This window comes from Tachysurus fulvidraco, chromosome 11, assembly GCF_022655615.1.
Source record: "Tachysurus fulvidraco isolate hzauxx_2018 chromosome 11, HZAU_PFXX_2.0, whole genome shotgun sequence".
Classification (NCBI taxonomy): domain Eukaryota; kingdom Metazoa; phylum Chordata; class Actinopteri; order Siluriformes; family Bagridae; genus Tachysurus; species Tachysurus fulvidraco.
In genome coordinates this window covers 14,541,723-14,564,758 of record NC_062528.1, presented here as the reverse complement: position 1 = coordinate 14,564,758, position 23,036 = coordinate 14,541,723, and the positions used below count along the sequence as shown (strand labels likewise).

The following is a 23,036-nucleotide window of genomic DNA, read 5'->3' as shown; positions in this document are numbered from 1 at the left end:
TCATAGAACTACATTACCCATGATGCATCAGCTCTGTATGAAGTGACAGGGCGACAACATTGTAGCAGCTCAAGGAACTTTTATTGTCGTTTGAGCTTCAGGACCAGATTCTGATAACACAAAGTTTATTTATGACCTGAACGTGTTAAATTGCCGAGGAGTTTTAGGGTACAAAATGTCTGCTTTTGAGGTAAATTTTACTTCCCGGAAGTTTCCGATTCCTAAACTACTATTATCTGGGTGTAATAGTTTTGTTGTTTTTTTTTTTTAAACAACATTATATATTTATAATATAATTCATTAGATGCAACCATGTGTTGTTGCTGACAGTCCTTTGCCTAACAGATGTGATGATTTTTTTGATACGTGAAACGTGATACAGGCGTGAAACATTCATTAACGTTGAAGTAGATTAACTTTTATTTCATTTTATGCACAATCACAGTCATTTATATCACATACAGTTTGTCACGTGTCCTACCATTAAAGGTAAAATCCACTCTGAACAACCTGCATATTAATCTTTGTAATTACCTTTTTGTTAAATAAATAAATTGCATTTTGACTGCATTTTGCATTTACGTGCATGAGTGAGTGTGTGCATGAGCTCAGTCATGTAAATATTATCAATAAAACCTAAGAAGCAAGCAGCTAAGATTAGCTACAGCCTTAAAACATTCCCACAGGACAAACTGTGACCTTTAAAGCCAACCTGACTTGCTGGTCTGTTCACGCCCCAGAGATCAGGCCTATCTCATAGCAAGACTGGACCCCAAAGTAAATCATTAAGCTCCTGAGCTGTAGCTTATTGTTAATACGAATCCATGTTGAACTTTAAGCCTGCACTAAAATCGGACAGCATTTCACTGCACGAGATGAAGAGGTGAGAGTGTGTACAGTAGGAAATAGTACGTTCATGCTACATTCATGTTATGTCTGATATGACTAAGGATTTATTTCAGAATCCATCCTCCGAGTGAGACAGTACACCTCCAGGTTGACCATTAACCTCTATTGATTGCAACTTTTTCTTCATTCCAGTGCATTCTGCAGTGCTCAGTGGATCCTGATGCAAAGTTCATCTCTGTGTGCTAAACGTGTTGACCACTAACATTTGTATTTGGCTAGAAACAGTTCTGAAGGCTCATTTGTCATTGTTGCTGGATAATTCAAAAGCACTATGGCGAAGTCTGGATATGGCTACTACCGGACTACTATTTTCCTTGCCATGTTTGTGGGCTATACACTCTATTACTTCAACAGAAAGACCTTCTCCTTTGTAATGCCTTCAATAATGCAAGAGATCAAGTTGGATAAAGATGACTTGGGTAGGAGCACATCATTTTATCAAACTAGTTATTCTTACACTAATGTTGTATGCATCTTATCGTTCTCAGCTTGAGTACATCCACAATTATCTGGTAACCTTTACCTAATAAGTCTATAGTAAGTTGAGAGTGGGGTTAACTTTCCATTTTCCACCAATACAATCAATCTCAGACCTTTGGCTTTGTTGTAGTTGTGCATGTTGTATGGTCGGCACTTCTAATTATCTTAAAACAAAAGTTGACATCAGTTAAGCCAACCTGAAATGAGAGATGACATCGTTTTCTCATATCCTGTCTCGCACATTTCAGAGACTCATTATTATATATAATGACTCTCCATGCCAGAATAAAGAATTCTTTGTTTTACCTTTGAATGTCACAGGTCTTATCACCAGCAGCCAGTCTCTGGCCTATGCTATCAGCAAGTTCATTAGTGGGGTGCTCTCCGATCAGATAAGTGCACGATGGCTTTTCTCCAGTGGCCTTTTCATGGTGGGTGGCATCAACATTCTGTTCTCACAGTCCTCCACTGTGGCCATGTTCTCTGGGCTCTGGTTCCTGAATGGACTTGGCCAGGGATTTGGATGGCCACCATGTGGGAAAGTGCTTCGTAAGGTATGGACTTATTATCAGTAATAAACTGCTAAACCTCTGCTGTGGCTGCATCAGAATCTTAAAAAGTATGATAATTGTATGTAGGTACTTAACTCACCATGTATGGAACGGCATATTAATTTTATCAAGCAAACCTACAATAGGCAGGGTCTCAGTAGAAATTTTGGGGCCCATCACAAGTAAAGCATTGTGGTTTCTGCCTTATTCAATTTTTTTATTATTGAGGAGAATTTTCATCCCATAGATTTCCATTGGGACTCTATGGACTATCCCCACTGGACATACTGTGTTAAAAAACTAAATGTAGCCCATCTGTTGTAATACACAGGGATGAAACAATACAAATCTATTATCCTGTGAACAGAAAATGTGTTCTAAACATATACATACAGAGATATGATTAAATGGTGCACTATTTATATTTTTTGTCTTTCATCATAAGATGATAAACGCTTCCTTAGCGATGATTATTCTGGCCTGGGATTTTGTGTATGATTTATCTAGAGTGTAGCTTTGTTGTGTTTGTTTTTTTTATTGTTATAAATGTTGGCCATCATTATTAAAAGAAAATCTTAAACATACAGGCATTATAACAGGTGGGGCATAGTGGTAGGGTTCACATGTAAAAATAAATAAAAAATTACTATCTATACCAGCGGTGTCCAATCTTATCCACAAAGGGCCAGTGTGGGTGCAGGTTTTCAGTCCAACCAAGCAGAAGCCACACCAAAGTCTACTAAAAGCTAAGAACAACTGATTAAACAGGTGAAATCAGGTGTGGCTTTTGCTTGGTTGGAATGAAAACCTGCACCCACACCGGCCCTTTCCAGATAAGATTGGACACTGCTGATCTTTACCATACCTCCATTTTTCAATGCAGATAAAGTTGTTGGAGTAATGTTAGGAGCACAGTACAGATGGAGATATTGGCAATGGTCTACACCGTTACTATACACAGCTTGACAGAACATTCTCTACTCTTAATAAATGGAACATGTTCACCACTGCTCAGATATTATTTATGTGGTTGATCATTTTTAGCACAGCAGGGACACTGTACATGCAAAATGCATGGTGGGTGAAATTACCAGTTAGTTTAAGGGATAAGGTTAATTACCTGGAGCTTTAGCCAGTGTAATAATTTGAATGCTTTTCTTGTTTAATGTACCAAAAGCTATGGTGCTCTTGACAACCATTTATGAGTATGACTTTAAAGGAATGATTGAATTTACCATGAATAACTCTGTATTCATTTCCTCAGTGGTTTGAGCCCTCTCAGTTTGGGACGTGGTGGGCAGTGCTGTCCTGCAGTATGAACCTAGCTGGTGGACTGGGGCCAATCATTGTCACGCTTCTGGCTGACAACTACAGTTGGAGGTCTACTCTATCCATCTCAGGCCTGACATGTTTAGTCATATCAGTCGTCTGTCTACTGGTGATCCATAATGAGCCTAAAGACGTTGGACTGCCCAGTATAGAGATTAACGCAAAGAAAGGCAAAGCAGGTTTGATCATGTTTGTCTGTTTATATAACATACACAAACAATCTGTGTTAGTATGCTTTGCTTGCATTAAGCAGTGTTCCAGTTTTTGCTGATTTAGGGCATTTCAAATCTTTACAAGCTCTTAGTAGAAATCAGTTGATAAGAGCAGCTTGCCACCAGAACATGGCCACTTCCTGATACTTGATACGTTAGAAAAAAATATGAAGGTGACTGAAAGATTTTATAGACAGTCTACTTTTTGTTTGTTTTTTCAATGAGAAAAATGCCTGCTCTTGGACAGTTGAGTAATTGACTCTGTACCAATGTATCCCTCATGTGAGGTAAACATGGACAGCATTGGAATCTGTGTAATAGATCAGAGTTAGTCTGTTGAAGGTCACAGTAAAATATACTCACTCATAGAAGCTGTATCAAAGCAGATCTTTGTTTTGGTCAGAGTTTAATTCAAACCTTGCTTGGTTACTCCTCACTGTGATCAGCTTATTGTCAAAAGTAAAAAACTGTTTCTAAGAGTCACTTCAGTTGCATGCAGAATTTAGCAAAAAGTCACTTGTTACTGTAGATTTAGACCCACTGCATTCACTGGAATACTAAATCTGTAGCATGTGTCATCTTACTGCAAGCAAAATTCTGCTGTGTTTTTTTTGTACCAAGACAGCAATCTATCCCAGAACATTACTCCATGGTAAACATCTATGGAAATGTACATAGCACATTTTCATAGCTCATTAACATTTAATGCTTTAAAGAATGCTTCAGTCGTCTTCTCCTCCTTTTCTTTTTTGTAAATCTACTGTAGCTCCAATTCTGAATTATTCATTTTCATTAATGGGACTACTAATATGAGAATCTGATTCTGAGTCTGATTCGGTGATGTTTAACAACTCTGGAATAAAAATTAGAATTACTTTTACTGTGTGTCGAGCCAGTGTTCATCACACAAGCATTAGTATGCCATTATCTCATGACATGAGATAATGGCATACTGATGTTTCAATTAAAGAGGATTTTAGTTCCTCTGTTCTGAGGTTCTGCACATAAATCAGTCATGTTTTAAAAAATTATATTTTTGTCTGATTTCAGTCTCTAATATGAATGAGAGCACCTTGAAGGAGTTCCTTCTGTCACCCTATTTGTGGGTATTGTCATTTGGCTACCTGGTAGTGTTTGGAGTAAAGACTGCTTGCACAGACTGGGGACAGCTCTTCCTCATCCAGGACAAGGGCCAGTCAGCACTGATGGGTACTGTGGATTGGTTTATTGAGGCATCTACCTTGCTTAAAATATTCAGAATACTCAAACGCTTTTTTACAGATATTTTTCAACTGCTGTATTTGCAAGAATCAAAATATGCCATACTTTATTTTAACATGAGAAAACAGCCCTGATATTAAGGTTTCATAGCTTGAAGTGTGACATGAATCTGACTTTTTCACAGGCAGTTCTTACATGAGTGCCTTGGAGATTGGAGGGTTGGTGGGCAGCTTAGTTGCTGGATATCTGTCAGACAGGGCTGTAGCACGGGTGAGTTCAGATTTTCAGGCTCGGAGACATTATTATTATTAAAAATAGTCTTGAAGAAAAGTGTTCTGTATTATTTTTTGTAATATCTAGCAAGGACTGCGTGCATACGGTAATCCACGGCATGGTCTTCTACTGTCAATGATGGCAGGAATGTATGTCTCCATGTATCTCTTCCGAACCACTGTCACTCAGGAAAGCTCAAATGTAAGTTTAGGACATTTTCAGTCATTTAAAACAGAGATTATATTTCTACGACTATCACGTTCTGAAAATGCATAAATCAGTATATGTGTAATGCTGCATTTGTGGTTTTGCAAATTGGACTGATATTATTTCACATGTTTGACATGTAGGACTCACACTTACTTGCTTCATAACTTATTAAGTCTGAAACATGGAGTTCTTTAATTTATTCAGCCAATATGGAAAACTGCAGTAACATTTGACTTGTTTAAACTACCACACAGATTTGGATTCTCTCTCTGGGTGCTGTTTTTGGCTTTTCTTCTTATGGACCAATCGCTCTATTTGGAGTCATTGCTAATGAGAGCGCTCCTTCCAACTACTGTGGAACATCACATGCAATCGTAGCCTTGATGGCAAATGGTAAGTTCTTGCAATGAAACTACTAAAATGTAAATGACGCTCATGGGGCTTGAACTCTTAATATTTTCTTTCATAAATATGAATATTCATATTAAACAAATAGCTAATGAATATTTTAGCAGAAACATTTTAAAGATGTGTTGGTGGATTTGTTTTCTTGCCAGTTGGAGGTTTTCTGTCTGGGTTACCATTTAGCACTATCGCAAAACACTATGGCTGGGGTACAGCATTCTGGGTCGCAGAAGTAACCTGCGTCATCACTACGGTTAGCTTTTTCCTTCTTCGTAACATCCAGACCAAGATGGGACGTTCTCTGAAGAAGACTGATTGATCTTTGATGATACTGGAGCTTGTCTTGAATATAAAACTCAATTTGTTGTTAAAAACTCACAATTTCCATAAACCTGAACAGCGCCGGTATGTTCAGTGTAAAGTGTTTTGTTAAACTGTAAGTACAGTTTAATGTTTTATGCTAGTATTGTAAAAACAAATAATTGTATCATCCGATGAAATTGGTTATTTCACTTTTTTTTTTCTTTTTTTTTAAAAAAAACATTCTTTTAAAGGGAATTCTTTTCTTTAGGGAAACTTGCTCTCATCTGAGGAAACTGGAAGAAACAAATACATACATTTAAACACCATGTCAAAGTTTATATACACACACTTTGTTTTGTTTAATAGCAAATTAAGGGCTTACAATTAAAAAAAACAACAACCCCAAAACATTCCTTTAAACAGAATTTAGGATGCATAATTGTATGTATAATTTGTATTTAATCCTCTAAATAACTTTTCTACTTTCAACCCATAGTGAATAGTTTGAGATGTAATTATAAAGTCAGTATTTTGATACAGAACAAACAGGTGAAAAGGTATTTTATTATTTACATATTATATTTAATCATTCCAAGTTTTAAGTCAAAACCACTTCCGGCATGTCATGACTAACTTGTCATTTAGATAACTGTGAAAGAGGCTTTACAACTCCAACTGAATTGAGGCAGTTTAACATGGTTCTACCTCTTTATTGTTACTATAATGTTGTATGTGGTGTTATGTAACTGGAAGTTTTTCAATAACACAATGAAAACATTTATATTAAATAAAGATGTTAAACACCGGATTGTGAAGTTTGATTTCAAATCTTACAGTGGAATGGCATGGTAACTTGGAACAGAAAAAGTTGGAACATACTGTACAGTATGGTGCTAGAAACACAAGACAGTTTTTGTTTTTTTTTTACCAATAAATAAGTACTTTGTTTCTGCCATTCCAAAAAATCTGGTCCATTTGCTGTAACTGCTCCCACTGACTTAATCCATTAACACACATCTGGTTTATCCACCTTTTTTTTTCAAAGATGCTTTGGGTATTCCACATAACAGGAAATAATCCATTATATACAGTTGGTTGTCGAACCTAAACAGTGTTACATCAAACATGTAGCTCTTCTGCTCATGAACCTGTCCCAAAAGTACCAGCCTTCTCTGCAACTTCCAGAGCACTCTTTAGATTTTGGTCAAAGAGTTCACATCTGAAATAAAATGAAACGATATTCATAAATACTGCTTTTGGATGATAATGGTAATGCCAAAGAATAAACTACATATGTAACCCTAAAGCACCAACCTGATGGGCATCTCCAGGGAGTAGAAAGGATTCTTTAAGGCAAAGTCTGAATAGATTTCATAGATCTTTCTCAGGAGCGCATCGACACCAGACTGGCGAGGGTCTGCTAGCACAATGAACTTGATCCCTGTGAAAGTGAGACTGAATCTAAATTATTTATATTATTATTATTAATAATTTGTCCTAACTCGTCTACCTCATCTGTCTGAGAAAAGGAAATACTATTAAACAGATTTTTTTAAGGTGTTTGGTAAATCTCAATTAGAAGTGACACTGGGTACTGGGTTAAGAAACAGTCCAGTAAACAAATATTACTCATAGAACATCCTTTCTATTGTTAAAAAACTGGCACTTATAATGGGCTGGAGGATTTTCCTACATCACACTCCCATGTATTTTATTCCTTACTTATTTAATATTTACATTTAATGGCATTTTTCAGACAACCTCATCTAGAACGATTTACATTTATTTCACTTATATGCCATGCACTTCAAACACTTTACTGCCTTTTTATACACCTCATTCTCTATATTGTACTTACATACATCTGCACTATTGTATTTATGTGTACCTATGTATACACCCTACTGTACATTCTGCATAATATTTCAAATTCATGTATGTGTGTGTATATATGTTTAGTAGACTTGCTTATTCAGCTTGCACCTTTTTTAATGCCATAAACTTATAACCTTCTACTTGTTCTTTTACAAAACTGTCTGCACAATTTTTTTTAAATGCCATAGCCTAAGAACCATTTACTTTAGCCTTTATATTTATTTACTGTACATATATATCTATATTACATACTGTACATTTATCTGCATTTTTTTTTTAACAATTGCTACTCTTTGCACTTCTGGTAGATGCCAAACTGCATTTCATCGCTGTGTATCTGTACTATGCAATCACAATAAAGTTGGATCTATCTAGCTATCAAATATATATAGTACATTATGCTTACCTGTGAGTGTCTGAAAACAGTGTAATTTAAACACATCTGTCTCCAGCATTTCGATACCTGAGCTGCCGGCCTCAGGAGACAGCTGTGACCCAATGGCAAATAGCCTACAAACAGGTTCAGTAAAAATAGGTTACGTAAAAATAGACTTTGCAGCAACAGTTTTTAAAGTTTACCATGTCTTGACTGGAAAATAGAACATCTTGTATGGTAATTAAATGTACTTACGAGTGGAACATTGAAGCCAGCATGAGTTTCTCATTGGAAGTTAGTCGTGCTCGGCCAAACTTGATAGAAACAGGATAGTTTGATGGATCCTTCAAGTATTCCAGTATTTCCTTCCCTTCTGCTGTGTATTTGCCATTCACATCCACTCCATTGATAGAAAGCACAGCATGACCAACTGCAGGAGAAACAAGACGACGACAAAAAAAAAAAAAAGTAATTCATACCTGTACAATCTGTTTGACCGAAATGTACAAGTGGATGACAATTAAAAGTCGGCAATAAACATATGGATATATAGCTAAGTTAGCCTGTTAGCAATAAACACCTGAATATACAGCTAAGTTAGCCTGTTAGCAATAAACACAATAAACACACAGCTATACAGCTAAGTTAGCCTGTTAGCAATAAACACACAGATATACAGCTAAGTTAGCCTGTTATCAATAAACACAAATATACAGCTGTTAGCCTTTTAGCAATAAACACATGAACATACAGTTAAGTTAGCCTGTTAGCAATAAACACAATAAACACACAGCTATACAGCTAAGTTAGCCTGTTAGCAATAAACACACAGATATACAGCTGTTAGCCTTTTAGCAATAAACACATGAATATACAGCTAAGTTAGCCTGTTAGCAATAAACACAGACATACAGCTAAGTTAGCCTGTTAGCAATAAACACCTGAATATACAGCTAAGTTAGCCTGTTAGCAATAAACACAATAAACACACAGCTATACAGCTAAGTTAGCCTGTTAGCAATAAACACACAGATATACAGCTAAGTTAGCCTGTTATCAATAAACACAAATATACAGCTGTTAGCCTTTTAGCAATAAACACATGAACATACAGTTAAGTTAGCCTGTTAGCAATAAACACAATAAACACACAGCTATACAGCTAAGTTAGCCTGTTAGCAATAAACACATAGATATACAGCTGTTAGCCTGTTATCAATAAACACACAGATATACAGCTGTTAGCCTTTTAGCAATAAACACATGAATATACAGCTAAGTTAGCCTGTTAGCAATAAACACAGACATACAGCTAAGTTAGCCTGTTAGCAATAAACACACAGCTATACAGCTAAATTAGCCTGTTAGCAACAAACACATGAATATACAGCTAAATTAGCCTGTTAGCATCTGCTCACAGCCCACCTCGGATTCCATCCCGCTGGCCAAACGAAACCACCGCCTTCTCGTCATGAATCTTGAGTACTATATCAAGTGGAAAGCTAAACGTTTTCTCCACTTCTGACCGAGGAACATAATTGTCATATTGGTAAATAAGTCCACCGGCCTTGTTCACAACATAAACACTGAATATCGCCATCTCGCGATTCAGAATGAACAGCTGATGCGGACACATATCACGTGACACGCATCACGTGACCACGCTGCAATTACAGTGTCAAAATAAGATAACACCGAGGCGTTATGCAACTTCTGATATTTTTTATTGTTTTCTTTTATTTATTATATAATTTAAATACAACATAAATTTTGGGTTTGGAGGTTTTGCACAGTGTCTTAGCTGTACCTAGGACTACATGTGTCTGTGCAGAGACCTTTAATGTTGTAACTGGAATCTGCTGAAGCTACTCTCACACCCTCTATTACCACTGTTGGGTGGGATTGATATATATACTGAATATCGTAGGTGGGGGACTCAAGTCATACGAGACTTGAGACTTGCTTGACTAATATTAAATAAATCACGTGTCGCTTACTCCCACCCACCTCTGATATATATATATATCATACTGAATATATATATACACACACACATATATTTTGGTCTCTCAAGGTTTGAAGACAGGCAAGAGTGACATTCCCAAACCCCCAGCAAACCAAAAAAGAGATAATGTAAGTCATTCTGGATAAGGGCGTCTGCCAAAATGCTGTAAATGTAAAATAATCCTGATTACACACACAGGGTCCTTGGTTAAATTCTGAGCTCAGGTTATTGTGTGTGGTGTCTCACATGTTCTTCCCATGTCCACTGGGTTTCCTCTAGGTTCCCATTTTTCCTCTCCCTGTCCAAACAAATGCTGACTTATTGCAAATAATAACTGCCACTAGCTGTGAACGTGTGTGTGATGCCCTGCGACAGACTGATGTACCATCTGGGAATTCTCCTGTTTCATTCTCAGACTACAGCAGGGTATATTTCTAATGAAAGCCCAGTTGATTCCTGATTAGAATATTGGTAAATTTCTTTATTAAATTAAAATCCTTTTCAGTAAACAAATAATGTAACAACAAATTCTTTAAATATATTAGAAATTAATTAGAAATTAGAAATATATTAGTATCTGGCCAAACTGATATAAAGTGACTTATCACAAACATTTGAGAAAATGTTTTGGAAAAACTTTTTAAAAATTGCTAAAAACATAGAAATTCTACAGCACTCATCTTTTTGCCATTAATGAGAAGCCCCAGCCCACTAGCTTACCTTTTTAATAAGCTACATTTTGCACCATTGCACATGTTCGCTTCGCATAAACATTTGCGCATTAGGTATGTCCATCCTTCAAGTTAATCTGACTATACTACTGTAATATAGATATAGATTGATTGACTGGGGTGATGCTTAAATTTCTATTGGACTATTATCACTATATAGCGTTTACACTTTACATAAACGAAGCATTCTTTAGCCTACATGATAAATATAAGCATGAGCGTAAGCCTATTTAAAGGCTCATACTGAATTGGTACTACTTGATACTCTGAGTCAGTAACATAATTTGTGACTTAGGCTGTTATGACTTTTTAGAACATGACAGCAGCCTTTGTATCTCAGTGTACTTCTGCTATGTAGTAGTCACATAATGGTAAGAAACAAGCTGTGACTGAGGGTAAGAATAAACAGGCGACCATAAACACATTTATGATGTCATAGTATTGCCAGTGGTTTTAACAAAAGCCCTCTAAGCAGTGAAATTATTTATTAAAAAGGATAATATTTTTAATTAAAGGTCTGAGAAAATATACATAACTCCGCTATTATGGACATTAATGACACCATACCTTCACTCTAAATGTTATAGGTTTACATAGGTTTAGCACCAATGATGGCATTATATAGGTGTCATAGGTAGGTCTAGCTGTTTAGAATAATTGTAATTAGTTTTGGACCCAATAAAAGCAAATTTTTACTATAATCATTACATTCATTTGTTACTTACTAATTCAAATATAGGAATAATCACACAAATGTGCAGGAACTAAACTCTATTATTTCTTAAAAAAAAAAAAAAAGAAAGAAGAAGAAGAAGAACTAAAATTAAATAATGTCTTATAAGTTATAATCATCATTAATAAACCATGATTGAATATTGTGTGCATCAGTAGCATCTTTATACAACATATTATATACTGTACATGTAAATAGCTTTTTAACTTTTGAGAGTTAGTGTTGAAATCTAGAGGATGTTTGGTCTAAAAGGTCCTCATTAAGATTTCTGAGTGTATTTGTTATCTTTAGCTGCAGGCTGCGGTTGACTGCTGAATGTCAGAGTCCCGTAAACACTGTCTTTATAACTTACAGACAATCCTGAAAAATAAAGCTTGCAGCCAAGGCCTTCAATTGTTCCTACTGCCCCAGGCTTGGGGGTCTGGGTACCACTGAGTGAGTCTGAGTGATAATGTGTATAGTCAACTATTGATTGATGTTTTAAACTCTTCCACTTGTCATTGCACAGCAGTACCTCCAGTCTTACTGGAAAAGCTTTCACAGGATGCACACTATGAATGCATCCTTTGCCTAATAAACATCCCCTCCTGCTTAACAAATTCACATGATCAGCGTTCACACCACAAGCTCTCAGAATATATAAGACATAACACTCTAAGTGTTATGGTTTTGGGACAGTTAGTGGAAATGTATTTTGGTGTTTAATATTCAGAAAATTCAGCTTACTTCATAAAAACTTAAATTTAAAAATAATAAAAACAAGGAATTATAAAAATAATCAAACAACTATTTTCTTGTTTATAGCTTTATAGATATTCATTCATTTTCAGCTTCTTTATAATTTTCAGGGTTGTGGTGGATTCTATCTTGGGAAAACTGAATGGGAGGCAGGAATACACCCTTGGATGGGACACCAGTTCACAAGGCACATCCTCATTCACACATAGAGGCAATTTAGAGTCATGTTTTCTGGAGGTGAGAGACTGGATGGCCAGGAAGAGCCCACATAGACCCACATGGACATAGTGAATATCATGTGAAACTCTACACAGAGAGTAGCCTGAACTCACTATAGATACATGGACACTGGAGCTTTAGGGCTACTTTAACACTACTCTGCCACCCAAAAAATAATAAAATACTGATGATTGTGTTCAGCATTACTTAAATTCAATTGAATAGACTTAACACATCTTAGTTTATGCATGGTATAACCTACTCATGCTATAAGCCTTCATCTAGTATGTTTTTTTTCATCTGACAAACTTTTCTTTCAAAGTGCTGCAACAGTTTTGACAGTGTGTGGGAAAGAAAATTCAGACTTCTGCATGAAAGACAACACAAAGACACCCTCTGCATAACAACCCGCCTGAAGCCACCAATACTATCCCTGATGCACACATTTCTATTAATATACCCACTAGTTTTAGAATGACCTGTCTCGTCATTCACCAGCTCTCCCAGTGGGCTGGCTCTTTTCTCAGGCTATTTGGAAGACCAGACTCTTATTAGAGATGCACAAACTTCACTTGCTGAACCAGAACTCCTGCTTAGAGAGTGACTCCCAGATGTGTCTGAGCCAGAACAGGGGAATGTATCTGACTGTTCTTTTCCCTCTTTTTCCACTCTCCTGTAGAGCCACTCACTAACAGTTTCAGTACTGACAGCACACAATACTGAAATGGTCCTCTGTTGAGCTGTTATATAGCTATAAGAAACTGATTCGTAATCGGAGAGGAGAATGTTGAGAGGAGGAAGTGGGGGTGAGTTGCTTCTCTTCATGTTTGGCTGGAGCTGATCCAGAATCAGATTTATGAGAGGCAGCTGCTGAGGGCTTGACGGACAGACGAGTGCAGGGATTCCTGTGTTGCTGCTGCCGCTGCACAGAGGACAACCAGGCTGTGTGTCAGTGCACAGCACAGTAGCAAGGGTAAGCAACGTTTCCATTTTCTCTTCTTCTTATACTTAGTGTGGCTATAAAATAGTGTTTCATTGTCTGGTTTGGCTCATGCGACAGTGCTTAGCTGAAAATGATATCTGTCTTGGATTTCTTTTTTGAGTACATGTATTAATGCATGTATTTAAATACAGTATAAGTAGTGTTTAAATATTAATTATTTTTTTATTTCTTCCTCTAGTAAGCTTTGTTACCATAAATGGAAAATAGTGCATTTAATTTATTAAAGAATTGTGGAATTGTGTTTTCTTGGTGACTGTTTGCTTAAGTGCCCAATTCACTAGACATTACTGTAAACACTTTCTATATGTTGTTCAGTTTCCTTTAACATTAGGAGACCAGTCTAACTGACTATTTTTAGCAGCTTTTGGCATTACAGTGTAGTGGAGTTATGCAGACATGATTAAACCAAGGGGGGTAGAAACTTCATGGAGCTTGCTGTTTACCCTCTGTTTCTTTCCATTAGCACTTATCTCACTCTCTCTGTTGAGTGCAGTTTTCTCTTCTCATTACTAGTATCCTCCAACAGCTCCACATGGACGAGAGCAATTTAAATCTCCACAAGCCTTCATGGTATTTCATCAGGTCAGGATTTTACACCACAAGAAGTCTGGAATCTCAATTAATGTTAGGACTCAGTTTTTCAGAAGACAGTGTGTAGTGGGTGTTATAATGTTCTTGTCTTGGCAGCTATAATGGAGTGAAGGAGAAGTAGAAAGCACATAAGAAGAAAATTTTAATGGAAAATCCATGATCGAGGGATAGAAACAGTATGTTGTTTGCTTTGTTTTTAAACAGGGTTAGGGAATATACTCAGATGTTGGAGTTGGATAATGTGAATTTGATCTATTTGCATATACAAGGGGATATCCATCTATTAAGCTCTGAGGAAAAAATGGAAAAAGTGAGAACTTGAAGTCCAAAACAAAGCAATGTTTGGATATGTTACCATGGTAAGGTTGGTTTTATTTGTAGATTCCAGTCCTGTTTAAAAAATTTTTCCCACACCACATTGCTTTAATTTTAGACCTTATCACATTGTTTCATGCCTATTAAAAAACTTATACAATTGTGATATGGTACAGAGGAAGGCAATTTCTTGGCAATAGGTTGAGTGGTTTGTTTATTGCAGATGGTCCTCTCCCTGAGGAGATCCTTTTTTTGTGTGTATTGTGAAAAAGAACGTATTTATCATTACTGGGTATGTAAAGCATGTGTGACAGATCCTGAGGAGAGCCTGGATTCTGGTTAGGAGAGATATTTCATATCCAGTGGTCTAGTGGAATTCGTTTCCTGTGTTGTCTAGAATAGCCAGATATGCAGTTTTCTGTGCTCATTTACTTGATAACATGTATTGTCCCCTCTAAAACATCTCTACTAGCAGTTAAACTGGGGAAGACACAGACTGCAAACATTTCGGCTGTAAAGAACCAATTTCTGTTATGGAGGAAGACTGATAAAGCATCTGTTCCTGTCACAAGAGAATTATGGGTTTACAGTTTAAATGCTGATGGTGAAAAATGTGTTTATTGAGATTTCCAGAGGGAAGGAGACTTTCCAAAAAGTCGGGAAGTTTCTACAAAACCTTTTTAAAAATGTAGGGACAACTAAAAGTAGCAACATTTTTGCTGAATCTTTGACTGAATAAAATGTTGTTAATTATAAAACTCCCAACCATTGAAGACCTCTGAGATCAAAGATATTTGAAAAAATGAATATCGAAGGACATACAATATTTGATTAGATTTCTATCTTTAATTTGCTGATATTTACATCTAAATGTGTTAAAATGTAAGTGAAAAATGCAAGCTATATGTGACTTTGGTATATGACAAATAAAATTTTATTTTGACAGACAACCTCATTTTAAAATAAACAAAAGTATATGAACAAATAACCTTAACAAACAAACAAACAAACAAACAAACAAATAAATAAATATCACTTTATATTTTTGCTTGCCAAAGCTAATATCCAGCCAAAGCTGCATCAAGCTGGTGACATACTGACATTATCAAACTGTTGCGTTCTTTTTTTTGTCATGCTTTTCTAGACATGTACCACAGTTTCTTTAGGTTGTTTTTAGGGGGTTCTCCTTTCAGTTTCCTTTTCAGCAGATGAAATGCTTTTTTAAGGACTGGTGATTGACTCAAAAAGTCTAAAACCCTCCACTTTTTCCCATGTTGAAGTTGGCAGTGTGCTTTCGGTTATTGTTTTGATGCATGATAAAGTTTCTCCTAATTAGTTAATTTATCTCTGAACTGGCAGGCAGAACATTTCTGTAGACATCTGAATTCAGTTATATCATCAATAAATGATTTACATCATCAATACAGATTAGTGAGCAGCCATGGAAGCCAAAGTCATGACACCACTGTGCAAGTTCAAAACACAAAATGACTAATTTATAGAAGCAAAACACAGGCACACTCTAAATAAATAAATCCATAAACCTTAAGGGATCTCTGGGCTGTCCCTTTGAGGGAACTCTTAAAAGTTCTATGAGCTGTTGAACCATTTGCCCTTAGTATTTGATGAATAAGATGGTTTCTTCAGGTACAACAGCTAAATAAATTTCTTCCAAGTAGCTTTTTGTACAAGTGCTGCCAAGTGCTCCTGGCAACCCACCTTTCTACAGAGATTTATTTCTAATTTTAAAATATCACACACCAGGTCCAAATAGCCCTTGGAGACCTCCTATTAGGAAAGCACGTTGCTGCATGTCTGGAAAATGGTAATTATGTTTTTTTGGGGTCATTCTTCTGAATATATATTTTAGAATGTAAGGAATATGAAATAACCAAGCATGCAGTTTTTGGAAAATAATAAATAATGAAATGGTATGATATGGCACAAGGAGAAATGGATTTTGCACACTCTGAACCCTCCAACATTAACAAACACCAACTTATGTATATTTCATCTGTATAGAGACAACTCAAAGCATTCTGTCCTGGAGACTTTACCATGTTGCAATACTTAAAGGAACAGCTTTTACTCTGAATGGAAGCTATGTATTTGAGTAATCCAGCCGAGGTTGAGGAACTGTCAGAAACAGAATTCAAATAGAAACACATAGAGTTACAGACATGGATATTTGGAGCTCTTCCTGTTTCAGATACAGATAATGTCATCTCATAACACCCGTACTACGCATGCACTACACATACAAATACACAATTTTTTTTAATTAATATTCCTCTGCAGATGGTCCGTGAACAATATATCAGAACTACAGATGAATCTGGTGTGCCAAGGCCAGCTACTGACTCTATCTATAAGATTGGTATATATGGTTGGAGGAAACGTTGCCTTTATCTGTTTGTCCTGCTTCTCATCATAATCCTGGTGGTGAATTTTGGACTTACAATCTGGATCCTAAGAGTGATGTGGTTCAATACTGTAAGAAGCATTTTATAATTATTATATATAATATGCATTTTATACCACACTATAAGCCAAGACATACTCATTCAGAAACAGTATAAGATTATTATATGTTATTTTATGTTTTTCAGGAAGGCATGGGATACCTCCAGGTCACAGAAGATGGGGTGAGATTGGAGGGAGAGTCTGAGTTTCTTTTTCCACTTTATGCTGAAGAGATTGACTCCAGAGAGGTATCATTAGTCTTCTGCCTGTACATGTGTGTTTTGAAAATGTGCTTGTTGACTTTATAACCTAATTAGAAACATGTGAGACAGGTCTTTAAATGCAAAGCTGAAACAGGAAATAGCCATCTTAAATATCATTGTGATTTTACGTAAAGGTCTCAAAAATGTGAAGGTGGAATTATAGAGAGACTTTTCATGAAAAGAAAGTGGTGTATATGGCATATGGGGCAATTCTTTACACAGAAAGGGGATTATGTACATCCTTTAATCTCACCTCTTTCCCTCTCTGCTCACGTCACTGCTTTTAGGAAAGGGTTTATGGCTTGTAGCAGCTGGGAACATTTATTGTTTGTTCCTGTGGCTAAACGGCTATGGTTTCAGCATGTTCTGTTTATCTTTTAGCGCACTTTTAATTAAAATTTGAGAGTTTGCTCTTTTGGTAAGACAAACAGCCTCACAACTTTCAATGAAATTAAAACTGTTCCAATTAATTGAATTATGTGTTCATTTACGAATGCAAATGATTTACCCTGTTTAACTGTGTTTCTGTAATGAAATGAAAACATTTGCACATAATTCACCTCTTCACATTTGCCAGTTACTAAAATAACTGTTATATTTGATGTTAATTTTACTGATGTTTCTTTCAGGATTCACCTCTTTTGGTGCATTCAACTGATAATGTGACTCTCAATGCCCGCAATGAAAACGGAGATGTAACTGGAAGTGTGTCTGTAGGTATGAAAGTCTTCCAAATTCATTGTCCTCCAGTTTTTTGTATTGTGTTGTTTTTATATACTTACATTTTTATTTATTTATTTTTATTACAATTCCACATCTTGCTAATACTTAAAAGTCTCCTATTTCCTATTTAATTCTAAACTATATTTGGTCTTTTTTTTTTTAACCGTTAGCAAAGAGAGCTGAGTAATAATAGACTAATACAGTGAGTCATATAAGGGACGTTAGTTAGTTAATTATGTTATTACACTATAATAATACATTGTGATTCAACATACAGTGTCAATGAACTGAAACTTTATTATTTATTAAGTTAATTAAGTTTTTGTGCAGTTTTCTTTGTCTATGCATAAAAAGACAATTTCCATCTCAGGTCCAGAACAAGCAAAGGCCTTTGGGCAACATTTTACAATCAGCTCAAGCGACAAGACTCTATTTTATGCTGATGAAAAGGAAGCAGTTGTGGGAACAGGGAAACTCAGAGTTACAGGTACTTTTGGTCATTTTAAAAAGACACAAATGTAAAGGTACTTTGCTTCCACTTTAAATGTGGTACTTGTGCACACCCTCCCTATCGTCATCACAGTCCATGATATCACAGTCAGCACCGATAACCTTACATATTACAGTCACATATATTTTGCTACTAATCTAAAAATGTTATGGTGTTATGTTGTAAATGTTTATAGCTGACTTATTTTTTTAAACATCATGGTAACAGAACAGTTTGGCCTATCAAATGCTACTTGACTACAAATATTAATTTCTTTTTTCTGTCTTGTTGTTTTTATGGCTTTCACACAGTTCCTAGGTTTCAGTTCTATTTCTAGCTTATTTTCTTGGGAAAGCTCTTTGCTTCTTAAAGCATGTTAGAAAATAATAAATGTATTCCTCTAAACACACATTTGTCAAAATGCCTTCTTTAGTATTCTCTTACATACTTTGCTTCAGTTGTAATTTGGTGTAACACAGAAAGAAATTCTGGAGTTCTTTAAATTCTAAGTCTATAAATCATATCAATAGAATGAAAATATTCATAATAGGTATTCATAATATTATAATAATTAATATACATAATATACAATTCATAAATGGTGCTGACCACAGATTCTATGTCAAATCAATCTTTGCACACAGTAATTCACCAAAACACCAACTTTACTGAATTTTCCAGATGTTTAGAAAAGTCATTTATGGACAATTAAATTTAGCATGTAATTATAACAGCTTCATTCATTTAATTTATTATGGTATTGTTTTATTGTCATGCACACCCTCAGTTCTTCTGTTCTCCTTGCCAACCTTCTCTCTGGAACCCTTACTGGGTAGCATAATTTGTGGATGGTGGCTCAGACAGCCTTATAATTATTAGGTCACACTTTACAATTCTAGCTCTTGACTGGCATGAAAAGTTTCTGAAAGAAAGGTTGCATCCAGCTGATATACAGCTATATAATTACAAATGTCTATCATGTACTATCCTTATTTGCTAATCCAAAGTATTCATGTTAAGGCAGACTGCTCAGTGCATAAAAAGAATAGTGCTGCTGGGCTGTTTTGTTTTTCTTTCCTAGCATCCATCAGTCGAGTTCAAACACTAAATAAGCCAGTCTCAAGGCTCCAGGCCTTAACAATATCCATCTTATATCTCATGACACATTGTTAGACCACATTGTATATCAATATCGCATTACCATCCAAACAGCCCTGAGCTAGTTAGCCTTTTATTCTCACTATGTTACTTTAATAACAGATGAAAGCCCTAAGCATGCTCATGACTCTAAGCAGGCAGGCATCACCCAAGTTTCATCAATCACATATTATTAGATACCAATGCAATTTACCCCATAAGTGATACTAGAGGACACAATGGTTCAGTGCTTTAGTGCCAAGCTCTAACAAAAACAGTTAAGCTGTCGGTGAGGAAAGATTGTGATTCGTAACACTCACACAGACCTAATCATTGTAATAATCTTTATTATATAAATATATAAATAACTTTATTTTCGAGTCCAAAATCTTAACATGTTTTAAATTCATTCACTGTCAGTTAAGAGCTATATCATGCTCAGGGTTGTGGTGAATCCAGAGCCCTGGGAAAACTGGGCATGAAGCAAGAATACACCCTGAAAACCATGTGCACACACTTTGACACATTCATTCACATCTTGTGGCAATCTTGTGAGTCCAATTCAAATACAAATATATATCACTGCAAATCTCGAGGGCTCTTACATCCTGAGCTCAGGGTACTATCTGTAGAGAGTTTAAAAATTATTTCAGAATTAACAATTTATTTCTGACTAATAAAGTTACTACAAATCTAGGAAAATTTATGGAATCATATATGAACATATGATCATATATGTTATTTGATCTAAACACACTGTTTTATTATTTAGGCCCACAAGGTGCACTTTTTGAGCACTCTGTTCAGACGCCATTGGTCAAAGCAGAGCCTCTGAGAGATCTCAGGTGAGTGTGTGACAACTGACTGAACATGGAGCAACCTTTCATTTTTGCAAATGTTAGGTTTAAAGTCTGTTGAAAGTGGTTGGAATTTAAAATTGATGGTTGCTATTTTTACAACTAAAAGTAACTGGGATTCTGAACGGGTTTACTTAGAAAAAAGTTATAGTTATTTGTGGTAGATGATGACTAAGAGCTTTTCTGTGTCATCTGGAAGTGATCTAAGCTGAAGGAAAACTTTCATTTTCCATAAAGGAACTTCTAACCTAAATGTTTTAATAAAGCATAGCTGATGAGGATTGTTATGAATAACATTAGTATGGCAATTTCATTCATTAGCATCAGTTTTAGTAAGTTTGTACTTCTAGATTCTTGAAATGCAATATGCATATATTTAAATTATAGCACGCTATCTGAAATGAACAGCTTTCTGATGTAAGGCATGTTCTTGCTATGCATTCTTTGACTTGATGCCACCTTGTGTTTGAAACTTGCACTAATATTTCCTCTAATGGCTGCTGTGTCTCTAAGGTTGGAGTCTCCTACCCGGTTTTTGAGCATGGAAGCTCCCAAAGGAGTCTACATCAAGGCATCAGCAGGGAATATAGATGCTGAATCAAGTCTGGATGTTATTTTGCATTCAACTGAGGGTCTTGTAAGTGCACACTCATGCAATTTAAACATATCAGCTAATGTCATGAACATTTTGATTTAATGAGCACAGTTTGAGTGTACAGGGCTCTTAACATTCTCATCTTCATGAGTGCTGTCTCAATCATTTTTGTTAACTGTACTTTGTTATGTGACAATAGAAGAGATTATGCATACAGAAAATGTCTGTACAAAGCAGTTAACATGGTCAATATCACAAATTTAATTTTAACATTGAAATAGAGACCTAGAAATAATGCAGAATATTGAATATTATAAAGTAAAATATTGAAAATATATATATATATATATATATATATATATATATATATATATATATATATATATATATATATATATATATGTTTTAAATAGTTCAAAATTCTAAAACCTCTTTGTTTCTAAATGAAAAATGAAATCCCAGAATTTCAACATAGTCTGACTTTTTGACCCTGCTGTTTATCTGAGACCTTTGTAAATATTTAACTTCAATGGAAAAAAATTCAAATCCTCATGGAGTCACATTTTCTGCAGCTGGTTTTAGATGCTGAGACCATTCGTCTTCCAAAGTTACCCTTGGGTGAAGCAGGACCACCAGGTGACTCTCCTGGGATGTTTGAAGTCTGTGTGTGTCCCAGCGGCAAGCTGTTCCTCTCCAGAGCTGCTGTTTCCTCTACCTGCAGTGAGAGCCAAGAGTGCTGAAGTCCACAGCATCTGTAGACTGATATTCACATAATCTCCTGCAGAAATCTCTTGTTGCAGAATTCTCAGGTGGAGTGCAAAAGCACAATTTTGCTACTACAGTGACTTTACAGAAAATGAGAAGAAGCACATCATTCTCAGGTGGTGAAAGCTTCAACCTGAATACTTTACGTACCTGGAATACATCTATTTCAAGGTCACCAATATAATACCATTGTTTGTGAGTGAAAATTATCTTTCACTTTTATTGCCTTTTTTCTCTTTTACCAATCTAGGCTGGGCAAAAGGGGCTGGTCACCAGCGTACATCCTATGCAATATGATTTTTTTAGTGCAATACACAAAGCATGTGCAGTAAATTGGATTACTTTTAAAGAAAGAACAACAGCAAAATTAACGTTTGTCCGCAAACAATCAAAATTATCTTCCATAATATGGGCCTACTGCAAATATCAAATTCCCAGTCATGATTTGAGTAGTGTTGAGATTTAAATAAAGTAATATGAATAAAATGATATTTTTGGAAATAAAGATGGTCCAAGTAAATCCAGCCACAACATGTACTTTTGGTTAACTGATCAAGTAGTCTTGGATGGGTTTTTGGTGTTGATGTGTGATAGGTTTCTTTTTATGTTAATAAAGTATTTGATCTTTATCCTGAATGACTCAGACTGCCAATGGCTCCACATTTTCGATTCGTATTACTTGCACATATCAACAAATGCCATTATTTTCTACATAGGTGATCGACTATAGTTTTTTTGATGTAATTGCAAGTAAAACACAATATAAAATGTACTGTACTGTATTCAATCTAATGCTTTCTACATCTTTATATGCAGATGATGGCACAGGTAGGCCTACATCCATATATCAGTGGCCGTCTAGACTAAGAAATAAGCATTAATAAATTGCCTTGTCATTTACCGCCTTCATGTTACATTCAAAGTGTGTGATGATGTAGCTTTACCTTTTTTAAATGATCAACAAATTCTGGCTCAGAAAAATGCATGCTTTTTTGGAGAGGTCTACCATTTTTTCCTTTGTATTAGCTCTGGAATTAGCACATATTTTCATGTAAATTGTAGCACAATCAAAAGAATCATCACTAATTTAATGCACTATTCAAAGTTTCATGTAACATCTCATTGAGACAAACATTACTAGGAGGATCATTTACGTAGTAAAGCTGATGTTATTTATTAGCTGTATGGCACTGTTAAGATACACCGTATTATAGGATATACATGAAGAGAGCTAAAATCAGTGGTCTCTGTGATTGATTTCAAA

At 35.7% G+C, this 23,036-nt stretch overlaps 3 protein-coding genes across 5 annotated transcripts; 2 read left to right on the top strand and 1 right to left on the bottom strand.

The window, feature by feature from the left end:
- Nucleotides 1-55: 55 nt before the first annotated feature.
- slc37a4a (solute carrier family 37 member 4a) lies at nucleotides 56-6,699 on the top strand. Of its 3 annotated transcripts, none has more exons than XM_027147849.2 (9): nucleotides 56-190; nucleotides 1,042-1,328; nucleotides 1,711-1,943; nucleotides 3,205-3,448; nucleotides 4,532-4,690; nucleotides 4,887-4,972; nucleotides 5,063-5,176; nucleotides 5,440-5,578; nucleotides 5,743-6,699. In XM_027147849.2, exons 2-9 carry the CDS (start codon nucleotides 1,181-1,183, stop codon nucleotides 5,907-5,909), a joined length of 1,290 nt encoding a protein of 429 aa, XP_027003650.2. In that variant the 5' UTR covers nucleotides 56-190; nucleotides 1,042-1,180; the 3' UTR covers nucleotides 5,910-6,699. The 3 variants fall into 3 exon arrangements, with proteins under 3 accessions (XP_027003650.2, XP_027003651.2, XP_047676689.1); XM_027147850.2 differs by lacking the exon at nucleotides 56-190 and adding an exon at nucleotides 610-883; XM_047820733.1 differs by lacking the exon at nucleotides 56-190 and adding an exon at nucleotides 805-908.
- On the bottom strand, nucleotides 6,438-9,781 carry trappc4 (trafficking protein particle complex subunit 4). Its single transcript, XM_027147851.2, has 5 exons — nucleotides 9,570-9,781; nucleotides 8,400-8,574; nucleotides 8,175-8,278; nucleotides 7,208-7,334; nucleotides 6,438-7,112 (listed from the first exon to the last, which is right to left on the bottom strand). The coding sequence occupies exons 1-5, from the start codon at nucleotides 9,778-9,780 to the stop codon at nucleotides 7,034-7,036; spliced, it is 696 nt and encodes a 231-aa protein (XP_027003652.1). The 5' UTR covers nucleotide 9,781; the 3' UTR covers nucleotides 6,438-7,033.
- Nucleotides 9,782-13,139: 3,358 nt separating this feature from the next.
- Nucleotides 13,140-22,408, top strand: sgcg (sarcoglycan, gamma). The gene is made up of 8 exons (XM_027147606.2): nucleotides 13,140-13,543; nucleotides 16,778-16,972; nucleotides 17,089-17,190; nucleotides 17,835-17,922; nucleotides 18,299-18,415; nucleotides 20,328-20,400; nucleotides 20,926-21,049; nucleotides 21,580-22,408. The coding sequence occupies exons 2-8, from the start codon at nucleotides 16,778-16,780 to the stop codon at nucleotides 21,745-21,747; spliced, it is 867 nt and encodes a 288-aa protein (XP_027003407.1). The 5' UTR covers nucleotides 13,140-13,543; the 3' UTR covers nucleotides 21,748-22,408.
- The last annotated feature ends 628 nt before the right edge of the window (nucleotides 22,409-23,036 follow it).